The sequence below is a fragment of the Vidua chalybeata genome, unplaced genomic scaffold, assembly GCF_026979565.1.
Source record: "Vidua chalybeata isolate OUT-0048 unplaced genomic scaffold, bVidCha1 merged haplotype scaffold_307_ctg1, whole genome shotgun sequence".
In the NCBI taxonomy this organism is placed as follows: domain Eukaryota; kingdom Metazoa; phylum Chordata; class Aves; order Passeriformes; family Viduidae; genus Vidua; species Vidua chalybeata.
In genome coordinates, this window is record NW_026530397.1 from 6,873 (window position 1) to 21,530 (window position 14,658).

The 14,658-nt window shown below is 64.6% G+C and overlaps 3 protein-coding genes across 3 annotated transcripts; 1 reads left to right on the forward strand and 2 right to left on the reverse strand.

Moving 5' to 3' along the window:
• Positions 1 to 4,837: 4,837 nt before the first annotated feature.
• Positions 4,838 to 7,340, reverse strand: LOC128783395 (uncharacterized). Its single transcript, XM_053934035.1, has 2 exons — positions 5,780 to 7,340; positions 4,838 to 5,308 (listed from the first exon to the last, which is right to left on the reverse strand). The coding sequence occupies exons 1-2, from the start codon at positions 7,331 to 7,333 to the stop codon at positions 4,838 to 4,840; spliced, it is 2,025 nt and encodes a 674-aa protein (XP_053790010.1). The 5' UTR covers positions 7,334 to 7,340.
• A 1,300-nt stretch (positions 7,341 to 8,640) lies between these two features.
• SWSAP1 (SWIM-type zinc finger 7 associated protein 1) lies at positions 8,641 to 10,684 on the reverse strand. Its single transcript, XM_053934037.1, has 2 exons — positions 10,442 to 10,684; positions 8,641 to 9,224 (listed from the first exon to the last, which is right to left on the reverse strand). Exons 1-2 carry the CDS (start codon positions 10,682 to 10,684, stop codon positions 8,646 to 8,648), a joined length of 822 nt encoding a protein of 273 aa, XP_053790012.1. The 3' UTR covers positions 8,641 to 8,645.
• Positions 10,685 to 10,983: 299 nt separating this feature from the next.
• LOC128783396 (uncharacterized) lies at positions 10,984 to 14,146 on the forward strand (the record flags this gene model as incomplete). Its single annotated transcript, XM_053934036.1, has 3 exons — positions 10,984 to 11,108; positions 12,681 to 13,113; positions 14,059 to 14,146. Coding segments are annotated over exons 1-3 (646 nt in total), but the record flags the coding sequence as incomplete, so codon positions are not given.
• Between the last annotated feature and the right edge of the window lie 512 nt (positions 14,147 to 14,658).

Consider the following 14,658-nt stretch of genomic DNA (forward strand, 5'->3'; position numbering starts at 1 on the left):
TGGGATTGGGATTGGGATTGGGTTTGGGGTTTGGGATTGGGATTGGGATTGGGATTTGGGGTTTGGGATTGGGATTGGGATTGGGATTGGGTTTGGGGTTTGGGATTGGGATTGGGATAGGGATTGGGATTGGGATTGGGGATTGGGATTGGGGTTTGGGATTGGGATTGGGATTGGGATTGGGATTTGGGATTGGGATTGGGGTTTGGGATTGGGATTGGGATTGGGATTGGGATTGGGGATTGGGATTGGGATTTGGGATTGGGATTGGGATTGGGATTGGGTTTGGGGTTTGGGATTGGGATTGGGTTTGGGTTTGGGATTGGGATTGGGATTGGGATTTGGGGTTTGGGATTGGGATTGGGATTGGGATTGGGTTTGGGGTTTGGGATTGGGATTGGGATAGGGATTGGGATTTGGGATTGGGATTGGGATTGGGATTGGGATTGGGGTTTGGGATTGGGATTGGGATTGGGATTGGGATTGGGATTGGGGTTTGGGATTGGGATTGGGATTGGGATTGGGATTGGGATTGGGATTTGGGATTGGGATTGGGGTTTGGGATTGGGTTTGGGATTGGGATTGGGATTGGGATTGGGATTGGGATTTGGGATTGGGATTGGGGTTTGGGATTGGGATTGGGATTGGGATTGGGTTTGGGGTTTGGGATTGGGATTGGGATTGGGATTTGGGGTTTGGGATTGGGATTGGGATTGGGATTGGGTTTGGGGTTTGGGATTGGGATTGGGATAGGGATTGGGATTTGGGATTGGGATTGGGATTGGGATTGGGGTTTGGGATTGGGATTGGGATTGGGATTGGGATTGGGATTGGGGATTGGGATTGGGGTTTGGGATTGGGATTGGGATTGGGATTGGGATTTGGGATTGGGATTGGGGTTTGGGATTGGGATTGGGATTGGGATTGGGATTGGGGATTGGGATTGGGATTTGGGATTGGGATTGGGATTGGGATTGGGATTGGGGTTTGGGATTGGGATTGGGATTGGGATTGGGATTGGGGATTGGGATTGGGATTGGGATTGGGATTGGGATTGGGATTGGGATTGGGATTGGGATTTGGGATTGGGATTGGGGTTTGGGATTGGGATTGGGATTGGGATTGGGATTGGGATTGGGGTTTGGGATTGGGATTGGGATTGGGGTTTGGGATTGGGATTGGGATTGGGATTGGGTTTGGGGTTTGGGATTGGGATTGGGATTGGGATTGGGATTTGGGGTTTGGGATTGGGATTGGGGTTTGGGATTGGGATTGGGGTTTGGGATTGGGATTGGGATAGGGATTGGGTTTGGGGTATGGGATTGGGGTTTGGGATTGGGATTGGGGTTTGGGTTTGGGATTGGGATTGGGGTTTGGGGTTTGGGTTGGGGTTTGGGTTTGGGGTTTGGGTTTGGGGTTTGGGGTTGGGGTTTGGGTTTGGGGCTTGGGATTGGGATTTGGGGTTTGGGTTTGGGGTTTGGGGTTGGGGTTTGGGGTTTGGGATTGGGATTTGGGGTTTGGGGTTTGGGTTTTGGGTTTGGGGATTGGGGTTTGGGTTTGGGATTTGGGGTTTGGGTTTGGGGTTTGGGTTTGGATTTGGGAGTTTGGGGTTTGGGTTTGGGGTTTGGGTTTGGGTTTGGGTTTGGGGGTTTGGGGTTTTGGGGTTTGGGTTTGGGTTTGGGTTTGGGGTTGGGGTTTGGGGTTTGGGTTTGGGGTTTGGGTTTGGGGTTTGGGGTTGGGATTTGGGGTTGGGTTTGGGTTGGGGTTTGGGTTTGGGGTTTGGGGTTTGGGGGTTTGGGGTTTGGGTTTGGGGTTTGGGATTGGGGTTTGGGATTTGGGTTTGGGTTTGGGTTTGGGTTTGGGGTTTGGGATTGGGGTTTGGGATTTGGGTTTGGGTTTGGGTTTGGGGTTTGGGGTTTGGGGTTTGGGTTTGGGTTTGGGGTTTGGGATTGGGGTTTGGGATTTGGGTTTGGGTTTGGGTTTGGGGTTTGGGGTTTGGGGTTTGGGTTTGGGTTTGGGTTTGGGGTTTGGGTTTGGGTTTGGGGTTTGGGTTTGGGTTTGGGTTTGGGGTTTGGGATTGGGGTTTGGGTTTGGGGTTTGGGGTTTGGGGTTTGGGATTTGGGTTTGGGTTTGGGTTTGGGGTTTGGGGTTTGGGTTTGGGGTTTGGGTCTGGGTTTGGGTTTGGGGTTTGGGTTTGGGGTTTGGGGTTTGGGGTTTGGGTTTGGGGTTTGGGTTTGGGAGTTTGGGGTTTTGGGTTTGGGGTTTTTGGGTTTGGGGTTTTGGGTTTGGGGTTTTTGGGTTTGGGGTTTTGGGTTTGGGGGTTTGGGGTTTGGGTTTGGGTTTGGTGTTTGGGTTTGGGGGTTTGGGGTTTGGGGTTTGGGTTTGGGGTTTGGGTTTGGGGTTTGGGGTTTGGGGTTTGGGTTTGGGTGTTTGGGGTTTGGGGTTTGGGTTTGGGGTTTGGGTTTGGGGTTTGGGGTTTGGGGTTTGGGGTTTGGGTTTGGGATTTGGGATTTTGGGTTCGAGGTTTTTGTGTTTGGGGGTTTGGGGTTTGGGTTTGGGGTTTGGGATTTTGGGTTCGAGGTTTTTGTGTTTGGGGGTTTGGGGTTTGGGTTTGGGGTTTGGGATTTTGGGTTTGAGGTTTTTTGGTTTGGGGGTTTGGGGGTTTTGGGGGCGGTTTGGGATTTTTGGATTTTAGGGGGGTTGGGGTTTTTGGAGTTCGGGGGTTTTTGGGATTTTGTGGCGGGTTTGGGATTTTTGGTGGGTTTGGGTTTTTGGAGTTTGGGGTTTTTGAGGTTTTGGGGAATATTTTAAGGGATTTCTTGGGATATTTTGTGGATATTTAGTGGATTTTTGGGGGGATATTTTAGGGGATATTTTGGGAATACTTTCTGGCTACTTTGAGGACATTTTGGGGACATTTCGGGCTATTTTGGGGACGTTTCGGGGGTCTCTCACCCGTGTCCCCCCCCCCAGCTGTGGCTGTTCCAGACCCCGGGCTCTCGCTGGGATTTTAGGGGACATTTTGGGGATATTTTGGGGATGATTTTGGGGATATTTTGGGGATGTTTTGGGGATATTTTAGGGGACATTTTGGGGATATTTTGGGGATGTTTTGGGGATATTTTAGGGGACATTTTGGGGACATTTTGGGGATGTTTTTATGGATATTTTGGGGATGTTTTGGGGATGTTTTTATGGATATTTTGGAGATATTTCGGGGATGTTTCTATGGATATTTTGGGGACATTTCGGGACGTTTCGGGGGTCTCTCACCCGTGTCCCCCCCCCCCAGCTGTGGCTGTTCCAGACCCCGGGCTCTCGCTGGGATTTTAGGGGACATTTTGGGGATATTTTGGAGATATTTCGGGGATGTTTCTATGGATATTTTGGGGACATTTCGGGACGTTTCGGGGGTCTCTCACCCGTGTCCCCCCCCCCCCCCGCCCAGCTGTGGCTGTTCCAGACCCCGGGCTCTCGCTGGGATTTTAGGGGATATTTTGGGGATATTTTGGGGATGATTTTGGGGATATTTTGGGATATTTTTGGGGACATTTTGGGCTATTTTGGGGACGTTTCGGGGGTCTCTCACCCGTGTCCCCCCCCCCAGCTGTGGCTGTTCCAGACCCCGGGCTCTCCGTGCGCGCCCCCCGCCCCGCCCCCGCTGGAGGCCGAGGAGGCGCTGGAGGAGGTGGGGGAGGGGCCGGGGGACGCCCCTCCCCCCGAGGCCGAGGCCCCGCCCCCGGGCCCCGCCCCCCCCGCGCAGGGCCCCTCCCCCTCGCCCAGTTTCGAGTACACGCTCTTCGACCCCGGCCCCGCCCTGCTCCGCCCCTCCCCCCGCCCGCCAGGCCCCGCCCCCTACGCCAACCTGGGACACGCCCACAAGGGGGCGGAGCCCAAGTGGGCGGGGCACGCCCCCCACTACGTCATCTGCTCCTGAGGCGGGCGGGTGACGTCACACGCGGGCGCCGTGACGTCGTCGCGAGGGGGGGAAGGCATCGCGGTGACATCACACATGGGAATGATGACGTCATCGCGGAGGAGACGCGTCGCGGCGACATCACACACGGGAGCAATGACGTCATCGTGGAGGAGACGCATCACAGTGACGTCACACGGAAGGGACAGATGACGTCATCGCGGAGGGGACGCGTAGCAGTGACGTCACACACGGGAACAACTATGACGTCATCACAGAGGGGACGCGTCGCGGTGACATCACACACGGGAACAATGACGTCATCGCGGAGGGGACGCATCGCGGTGACATCACACACGGGAACGATGACGTCATCGCGGAGGGGACGCATCGCGGTGACATCACACACGGGAACGATGACGTCATCGCTGAGGGGACACGTAGCAGTGACGTCACACGGAAGGGACAGATGACGTCACAGCGGAGGGGACTTGTGGCAATGACGTCACACGGGCACGACGACGTCATCGCGGAGGGGACGCCTCGCGATGACATCGCACGCGGCATCGGAGGGGACTTGTGGCGATGACGTCACACACGGGAACGATGACGTCATCGCAGAGGGGACGCGTCGCGGCGACGTCACAGAAAAGGGACCGCGGAGGAGACGCAGCACGGTGACGTCACGCGACGGCCCGGTGACGTCATCACAGAGGGACACGTGACGCGGTGACGTCATCACAGAGGGACAAGTGACACTGTGACGTCACACGGGGGCATGGTGACGTCATCACAGAGGGACAAGTGACACGGTGACGTCACACGGGGGCACGGTGACGTCATCACAGAGGGACACGTGACACTGTGACGTCATCACAGAAGGACAAGTGATGCAGTGACGTCACACGGGGCGTGGCGACGTCATCGCGGGGGAGGGGCCGCGGAGGGAGGGGGCGGGGCCGGCGGGACGCGGAATTTCTCCTGCTTTGGGTTTTTAATGATTTTGGACAATAAAAACAACGCTGGGCCCGGCCCCACGCCCCAACTGGGACGGACTGGGACGGACTGGGATGGACTGGGGGGCACTGGGAGGGACTGGGGGCTAACTGGGAGCACTGGGAGGGACTGGGAAGGGTAACAGGGGCACTGGGGACACTGGGGGGGTAACTGGGGAGGGTAATGGGGGCACTGGGAGGGACTGGGAGGGACTGGGAGGGACTGGGAGAGGTAATGGGGGCACTGGGAGGGACTGGGAGGGACTGGGAGAGGTAATGGGGGCACTGGGAGGGACTGGGGGGGCACTGGGGGGTAACTGGGAGCACTGGGAGGGGTAGTGGGGGCATTGGGGGGTAACTGGGAGGGCAATGGGGACACTGGGGACACTGGGAGGGACTGAGGGGGCACTGGGAGAGGTAATGGGGACACTGGGGACATACTGGGGGTGACTGGGAGCACTGGGGGTGACTGGGAGTACTGGGAAGGGAGCCTGGGGACACTGGGGACACTGGGACAGGAGCCTGGGGACACTGGGAACACTGGGATGGGAACTTGGGGACACTGGGAGCACTGGGAAGGGAGCCTGGGGACACTGGGGGGACACTGGTGACACTGGGATGGGACACTGGGGACACTGGGGGGACACTGGTGACACTGAGGGGACCCTGGTGACACTGGGATGGGACACTGGTGACACTGGGATGGGACACTGGGGACACTGGGGGGACACTGGTGACACTGGGATGGGACACTGGTGACACTGGGATGGGACACTGGGGACACTGGGGGGACACTGGTGACACTGGGATGGGACACTGGTGGCACTGGGGGGACACTGGTGACACTGGGATGGGACACTGGTGACACTGGGATGGGACACTGGGGACACTGGGGGGACCCTGGTGACACTGGGATGGGACACTGGTGACACTGAGGGGACACTGGGGACACTGGGGGGACCCTGGTGACACTGGGATGGGACACTGGTGACACTGGGATGGGACACTGGTGACACTGAGGGGACACTGGGGACACTGGGGGGACCCTGGTGACACTGGGATGGGACACTGGTGACACTGAGGGGACACTGGTGGCACTGGGATGGGACACTGGTGACACTGGGATGGGACACTGGTGACACTGAGGGGACACTGGTGACACTGGGATGGGACACTGGTGACACTGGGATGGGACACTGGTGACACTGAGGGGACACTGGTGGCACTGGGATGGGACACTGGTGACACTGGGATGGGACACTGGTGACACTGAGGGGACACTGGTGACACTGGGATGGGACACTGGTGACACTGGGATGGGACACTGGTGACACTGAGGGGACACTGGTGACACTGGGATGGGACACTGGTGACACTGAGGGGACACTGGTGACACTGGGATGGGACACTGGTGACACTGGGGGGACACTGGTGACACTGAGGGGACACTGGTGACACTGAGGGGACACCGGTGGCACTGGGGGGACACCGGTGGCACTGGGGGGACCCTGGTGACACTGAGGAGACACTGGTGGCACTGGGATGGGACACTGGTGACACTGGGGGGACCCTGGGGACACTGGTGACACTGGGATGGGACACTGGTGACACTGAGGGGACACTGGTGACACTGGGATGGGACACTGGTGACACTGAGGGGACACTGGTGACACTGGGGGGACACTGGTGACACTGGTGACACTGAGGGGACCCTGGTGACACTGGGATGGGACACTGGTGACACTGGGATGGGACACTGGTGACACTGAGGGGACACTGGTGACACTGGGGGGACACTGGTGACACTGGTGACACTGAGGGGACCCTGGTGACACTGGGATGGGACACTGGTGACACTGGGGGGACACCGGTGGCACTGGGGGGACTGGGACAGGAGCCTGGGGACACTGGGATGGGACACTGGTGGCACTGGGATGGGACACTGGTGACACTGAGGGGACACTGGTGACACTGAGGGGACACTGGTGGCACTGGGGGGACCCTGGTGACACTGAGGGGACACTGGTGACACTGGGATGGGACACTGGTGACACTGGGATGGGACACTGGTGACACTGGGATGGGACACTGGTGACACTGGGGGGACCCTGGGGACACTGGTGACACTGAGGGGACCCTGGTGACACTGGGGGGACACCGGTGGCACTGGGGGGACCCTGGGGCCCCCGGGGGTGGCAGAGGCGGCTGCGGTGGGGGAGGGGCCGATAACGCTTATCAGGAGCGCGCAGATGGCCCCGGGTGGGGACACCTGGCACGGTGTCACCTCCCCGGCACCGCCCCTGTCCCCAGGGCCCCGCGGGGCGGGGGACACCGAGCCCGTGCCACCCGCCGGGTCCTTGTCACCAGTGACGGGGGGGGGTGACACCGGGAACGTGTCACCAGTGACGGGGGGGGGTGACATTGGGAACGTGTCACCAGTGCCGGGGGGGTGACATCTGGAACGTGTCACCAATGGGGGGGTGACACTGGGACCGTGTCACCAGTGACGGGGGGGTGACATCAGGACCGTGTCACCAGTGACGGGGGGGTGACATCGGGTCCTTGTCACCAGTGCCGGGGGGGTGACATCTGGAACGTGTCACCAATGGGGGGGTGACACTGGGACCGTGTCACCAGTGACGGGGGGGTGACATCAGGACCGTGTCACCAGTGACGGGGGGGTGACATCGGGTCCTTGTCACCAGTGACGGGGGGGTGACATCGGGAACGTGTCACCAGTGATGGCGGGGTGACACTGGGACCGTGTCACCAGTGACGCGGGTTGACATTGGGAACGTGTCACCAATGGGGGGGTGACATTGGGAACGTGTCACCAGTGACGGGGGGGTGACATTGGGAACGTGTCACCAATGGGGGGGTGACATTGGGAACGTGTCACCAGTGACGGGGGGGGGTGACATTGGGAACGTGTCACCAGTGCCGGGGGGGTGACATCGGGTCCTTGTCACCAGTGACGGGGGGGTGACATCGGGAACGTGTCACCAGTGACTGGCGGGGGTGACATCGGGACCGTGTCACCAGTGACGGGGGGGTGACACTGGGACCGTGTCACCAGTGACGGGGGGGTGACGTCAGGGCGCCACCAGCGACGGGGGGGTGACACCGAGAACGTGTCACCCGTCAGGTCCTTGTCACCAGTGGGAGGGTGACACCGAGCCCGTGTCACCCGTCAGGGTGCCACCAGGGACAGGGGGGGTGACACTGAGCCCGTGTCACCCGTCAGGGTGCCACCAGGGACAGGGGGGGTGACACTGAGCCCGTGTCACCCGTCGGGTCCTTGTCACCAATGGGGGGTGACACCGAGCCCGTGTCACCCATCAGGGTGCCACCAGGGACAGGGGGGTGACACCGAGCCCGTGTCACCCGTCGGGGAGTGGCATCAAGGTCCTTGTCACTCATGATGAAGGGGTGACCTCGAAGTCCCTGGCACCCATGGGGGTGGTGACACTGAGTCTTTGTCACCAGTGGGGGGGGGTGACATCAGCCCCGTGTCCCCCCAGGGGTGGCCGTGTCACCTGGGGGGTCCTTGTCACCAGCGGGGGGGGTGACATCGAGTCTTTGTCACTGGGGGGAGTGACACCAGTCCTGTGTCCCTCTGGGGCTGGCCGTGTCACCTGGGGGGGTCCTTGTCACCAGCGGGGGGAGGTGACATGAAGTCCTTGTCACCAGCAGGGGGGTGACATCAGCCCCGTGTCCCCCCGGGGGTGGCCGTGTCACGCCCACTCCTCCTCGCCGCCGCTGTCCCCGCCGCTGTCCCCGCCGTTGTCACCGTCGCTGTCCCCGCCGCTGTCCCCGCCGTTGTCACCGTCGCTGTCCCCGCCGCTGTCCCTGCTGTTGTCACTGTCGCTGTCCCCGCCGCTGTCCCCGCCGTTGTCACCGTCGCTGTCCCCGCTGCCGCTGTCGCCGCCGCTGTCCCCGAGGCGCAGCCGCCACCGGCGGGGCGGTGTCCCGGGGCAGCGCAGCGCCACCCGCGCGTGCCGCGGGCCGTCCCCGCGGGCCGGGCTCAGGTGACATCGCGCGGGGAAGAAGCGCAGCAGCGTCCCCAGCACGGGCGGGCCCCCGGGCGGCGGCAGGCGCAGCGCGGCCACCACCTGCGGCGGGGGGCGGCGCGGGCGGCGCCCCAGCTGCAGCAGCAGCGCGGCCAGCCGCGCCGCCGCGCCCGGGCACGGCCCCGCGTAGCGCTCCAGCCCGTCCACCAGCAGCAGCGACGGCGGCGCGGGCGGCGACAGCGACAGCGACAGCAGCTCGCGACACAGAGACAGCCGAGAGCGGGGGTAGCGCAGCTGCAGGCGCTGCGGCGGGGACAGCGACAGCGACAGCGACAGCGACAGGGACAGAGGGGACAGCGACAGCGACAGCGACAGGGGATAGGGACAGGGACAGGGGATAGGGACAGGGGATAGGGACAGTGACAGGGGAAAGGGACAGGGACAGGGGACAGAGACAGGGGACAGGAACAGGGGACAGGGGATAGGGACAGGGGATAGGGACAGGGACAGGGACAGGGGACAGAGGGGACAGGGACAGCGACAGGGACAGGGACAGGGGATAGGGACAGGGGATAGGGACAGGGACAGAGGGGACAGAGGGGACAGGGACAGGGGACAGGGACAGGGGACAGGGACAGGGGATAGGGACAGGGACAGGGACAGGGGACAGGGGATAGGGACAGGGGATAGGGACAGGGACAGAGGGGACAGGGACAGGGGATAGGGGATAGGGGATAGGGACAGGGACAGGGGACAGGACAGGGACAGGGAGAGGGGACAGGGACAGGGGACAGGACAGGGACAGGGACAGGGACAGGGGACACGGGAGAAGGGACAGGGAGAGGGGACAGGACAGGGACAGGGACAGGGGACAGGGACAGAGGGGACAGGGGACGGGGGACAGTGGATGGAGGGGATGGAGGGGACAAAGGGGACAGGGGGACAGAGGGACAGGGGAAAGGGGAGAGGGGGACAGAGGGGACAGGAGGGGACAGGGAGGGACAGAGGGGATGGGGTGACAGAGGGGACAAGGGAGACGGAACACGGGACAGGGAGGGACAAGGGGGACAGAGGGACAGTGGGGACAAGGGAGACCGGGGACGCAGGACAGGGGGACAAGAGGGACAAGGGGGACAAGGGGGACAAGGGGGAGGGGATAAAGGGGACAGGGGGACAAGGGGACAGGGGGACAGAGGGGACAAGAGTCAGGCCAGACCCCTAAAGCCTCTCACACCCCCGCCATGAACGGGGGTTCCCCAAACCCCGCCCACACGCACAGACCCGCCCACTAGCGCGTCATAGCCACGCCCCCTTCCAGACCACGCCCCGCTGGCCATGACCACACCTGTACATGAATATATTCACTCAAAGCCACGCCCACACAGGCACGCCTCCCGAGCAAAACCACGCCCCCTCACCAAACCCCGCCTCCCCTCGCGGCCCCTCAGCAAGCCCCGCCCCCCCGGGCAAGCCCCGCCTCCCCCTGGGCGAGCCCCGCCCGGTGCCCGGGCCCCGCTCACCTGCAGCGCCCGCGGGTCGGTGCCGGCCCCGCCGGGGCCTCCCGGCAGCCGCGGGACGGCGCTGGGCGCCAGGAACAGCGCGCGGGGCCCGTCCGCGCCGCCCGCCAGCGCCGCCCGCAGCAGCAGCGAGGTGCGGCCCGAGCCCGCCGGGCCCAGCACCAGCACCGGCAGCGGCGGCAGCGCCGCCTCCGAGCCTCGCCCCGCTGCCGCCGGGCCCAGCGCCCGCTCCAGCGCCGCCGCCATGGCCGGCGGGGCCGGCGCCGCGCAGCCAATCAGCTGCGCGCCCCGCCCGCGCTCAGCCAATCAGGGCGCGGCTCCCCCTCAGCGCCGCTGCCGCCGCGGCGGCTCGGCCAATCAGAGCGCAGCCGCCCTCAGCGCTGTTTCCCGCCCACCGCGGCGGGCGCGAGCGTCTCAGCCAATCGGAGCAGAGCTCCCCTCAGCGCCGTTCCCGCCGCCGCGGCTCGGCCAATCAGGGCGCGGCTTGCCCTCAGCGGCGTTCCCGCCCTCAGCCGCTCGGGGGGGGGGCGTGGCCTCGCAGCTTAATGAGATGCGTGGGCCCGCCCTCTGTGCGCGCGAAGGGGCGGGGCGAGCGCAGGGACACGCCCACGCTCGTGCGCGAGGGTCGCAGGTGCCGCACGAGGGTCCCCAAAGGTCACGTGAGGGTCACGTGAGGGTCACAGGTGTCGCACGAGGGTCCCCAAAGGTGACACAAAGGTCCCCAAAGGTCCCCAAAGGTCATTTGGGGTCACACGAGGGTCACACACAACTGTCCCCAAAGGCCACCCCAGTGTCCCCAAGGGCCACCCAAAGGTCCCCAAGGGCCACCCCAGTGTCCCTCAGCCACCTGAGTGTCCTCAAAGGCCACACAACTGTCCCCAAAGGCCACCCGAGTGTCCCCAAGGGCCACCCCATTGTCCCCAAAGGCCACCCCAGTGTCCCCAAGGGCCACCCAAAGGTCCCCAAGGGCCACCCCAGTGTCCCTCAGCCACCTGAGTGTCCTCAAAGGCCACACAACTGTCCCCAAAGGCACCTGACTGTCCCCAAGGGCCACCCCATTGTCCCCAAAGGCCACCCGAGTGTCCCCAAGGGCCACCCCGGTGTCCCTGCGGGCCAGCCCCATGTCCCCAAGGGCCACCCAAGTGTCCCTAAAGGCCACCCCAGTGTCTCCAAGGGCCACCCCATTGTCTCCAGGGGCCACCCAAGTGTCCCTGAGGGCCACCCCCATGTCCCCAAGGCCACCCCTGTGTCCCCAGAGGCCACCCCCGTGTCCCCAGGGCCACCCCAGTGTCCCCGAGGGCCAGCCCCGTGTCCCCAAAGGCCACCCGAGTGTCCTCGAGGGACCCCCGAGTGTCCCCAATGCCACCTGAGTGTCCCCAAAGGCACCTGACTGTTCCCAAGGGACATCCCATTGTCCCCAAAGGCCACCCCGGTGTCTCCAAGGGCCACCCCATTGTCTCCAGGGGCCACCCCGGTGTCCCCAAGGCCACCTCATTGTCCCCAAGGGCCACCTGAGTGTCCCCAAAGGCCACCTGAGTGTCCCCAAGGGCCACCCCGGTGTCCCCAAGGCCACCTCAGTGTCCCCAAGGGCCACCCCATTGTCCCCACGGCCACCCCGGTGTCCCCAAGGGCCACACAACTGTCCCAGAGGGCCACCCCCGTGTCCCCAGGGCCACCCCCGTGTCCCCGAAGGGCCAGCCCCGTGTCCCCAAGGGCCACCCCGGTGTCCCCAAAGGCCACCTCAGTGTCCCCAAGGGCCACCCCATTGTCCCCAAAGGCCACCTGAGTGTCCCCAAAAGCCACCTGAGTGTCCCCAAGGGCCACCCCGGTGTCCCCGAGGGCCACACAACTGTCCCCAAGGGCCACCCCGGTGTCCCCGAGGGCCACACAACTGTCCCCAAGGCCACCCCCGTGTCCCCAAGGGCCACCCCGGTGTCCCCAAGGGCCACACAACTGTCCCAGAGGGCCACCCCGGTGTCCCCAAGGGCCACCCCGGTGTCCCCCGCGCTCTCCCGCCTCCTCCCGGGGCTCCCCGGGGTTCCCGAGCGTCCCCGGGGGACCCTCGGGCCCTTCCGAGTGTCCCCGAGTGTCCCCAGGGGATTCCCGGGGCGCTCCCGGGGGTCTCCAGCCTGGCCGGGGGGTCCCTGGGGGGGGGGGGGGGGGTCCCGGGGTGGGGGTCCCGGGGTGGGGGTCCCGGGGGTCCCGAGGCCGGGGCGCGCCCTCGGCTCCGCGTATTCTCCAGCAATAACAGCGCGGGCGGAGGATCCGTGTTACGGCCCGAGAATACCCGGGGCCGCGGGGCGCCGGAACGGGGGGACCCCGCGGCGGGGGGGGCTCGGGGGGGGCCTGGGGGGATCCGGGGGGCTCGGGGGATCCGGGGGGCTCGGGGGATCCGGGGGGGCTCGGGGGACCCGGGGGTCTGGGGGATTCGGGGGGCTCGGGGGATCCGGGGGGGCTCGGGGGACCCGGGGGTCTGGGGGATTCGGGGGGCTCGGGGGATTTGTGAGGTCTGGGGGATCCAGGGGGCTTGGGGGGTCTGGGGGGATCCGGGGGGGCTCGGGGGACACGGGGGGGGGGGGGATTCGGGGGGCTCGGGGGATCCGGGGGGGCTCGGGGGACCCGGGGGTCTGGGGGATTCGGGGGGCTCGGGGATCCAGGGGGCTCGGGGGGTCTGGGGGATTCGGGGGTCTGGGGGATTCGGGGGGCTCGGGGGACCCGGGGGTCTGGGGGATTCGGGGGGCTCGGGGATCCGGGGGTCTGGGGGATCCGGGGGGGCTCGGGGGACCCGGGGGTCTGGGGGATCCAGGGTTTGGGGGGCTCTGAGGGATCCGGGGGTCTGGGGGATTCGGGGGTCTGGGGGATTCGGGGGGCTCGGGGATCCGAGGGTCTGGGGGATCCAGGGGGGTCTGGGGGATTCGGGGGATCCGGGGGTCTGGGGGTTCTGGGGGATTCGAGGGTTTGGGGGGGATTCAGGGTTTGGGGGGCTCTGGGGGATTCCGGTGGCTTAGGGGGGTCTGGGGGATTCAGGGCTTTGGGGGGGTTCAGGGTTTGGGGGGCTCTGGGGGATCCGGGGGTCTGGGGGATTCGGGTGTTTGGGGGGCTCTGGGGAATTTGGGGGGCTGGGGGATTTGGGGGGTCTGGGGGATCCGGGGGGCTCGGGGGTTTTGGGAGGATTCAGGGTTTGGGGGTCTGGGGGATCCGGGGGTCTGGGGGATCCGGGGGGCTCGGGGGATCCGGGGGGGCTCGGGGGTTTGGGGGGGATTCAGGGTTTGGGGGGCTCTGGGGGATCCGGGGGTCTGGGGGATTCAGGGTTTGGGGGCTCTGAGGGATCCGGGGGTCTGGGGGATTCGGGGGTCTGGGGGGGATCCAGGGGTTTCGGGGGTTTGGGGGGGATTCGGGTGTTTGGGGGGCTCTGGGGGATTCGGGGGGCTTAGGGGGTCTGGGGGATTCAGGCTTTGGGGGGGTTCAGGGTTTGGGGGGCTCTGGGGGATTTGGGGGTTGGGGGATTCGGGTGTTTGGGGAGCTCTGGGGGGGTTTGGGGGTCGGGGGGATTTGGGGGGTCTGGGGGATCCGGGGGGCTCGGGGGTTTGGGGGGGATTCAGGGTTTGGGGGGCTCTGGGGGATCCGGGGGTCTGGGGGATTCGGGGGGCTCGGGGGGTCTGGGGGATTCGGGGGTTCTGGGGATTCAGGGCTTTGGGGGGGTTCAGGGTTTGGGGGGCTCTGGGGGATCCGGGGGTCTGGGGGATTCGGGTGTTTGGGGGGCTCTGGGGGGGATTTGGGGGTCTGGGGGATTCGGGGATTTGTGGGGTTTGGGGGATTCGAGGGTCTGGGGGGATCCGGGGGCTCGAGGGTTTGGGGGGGATTCAGGGTTTGGGGGTTTCTGGGGGATTTGGGGGTCTGCGGGATTCGGGGGTCTGGGGGATTAGTGGGGTCTGGGGGGATCCGGGGGTCTGGGGGGATCCGGGGGGCTCGGGGGTTTGGGGGGGATTCAGGGTTTGGAGGCTCTGGGGGATTTGGGGGTCTGGGGGATTCGGGGGGATCGGGGGGGTCCTGGGGGTCTGGGGGGATTTGGGGTCTGGGGGCTTGGAGAGATTGGGGCTCTGGGGGAGATCTGGGGGTCTGGCGGGTTCTGGGGGGGTCTTTGGGGATTTGGGGGTCTGGGAGAGATCTGGGGTCTGGGGGATTCAGGGGTCTGGGGGTGCCAGGATTTGGGGAGGGTC

Excerpts from the sequence above, each read along its gene's own strand:
- SWSAP1 (XM_053934037.1), bottom strand. The coding sequence starts at position 10,684 with ATGGCGGCGGCGCTGGAGCGGGCGCTGGGCCCGGCGGCAGCGGGGCGA. Across the intron at positions 9,225-10,441 it reads CCGACCCGCGGGCGCTGCAG|CGCCTGCAGCTGCGCTACCC; the intron begins GTGAGCGGGGCC and ends TCCCCGCCGCAG.
- LOC128783395 (XM_053934035.1), bottom strand. The coding sequence starts at position 7,333 with ATGTCACCCCCCCCCGTCACTGGTGACACGTTCCCGGTGTCACCCCCC. Across the intron at positions 5,309-5,779 it reads GTCCCCAGTGTCCCATCCCA|TCCCTCCCAGTGTCCCCAGT; the intron begins GTGTCACCAGTG and ends GTGCCCCCTCAG.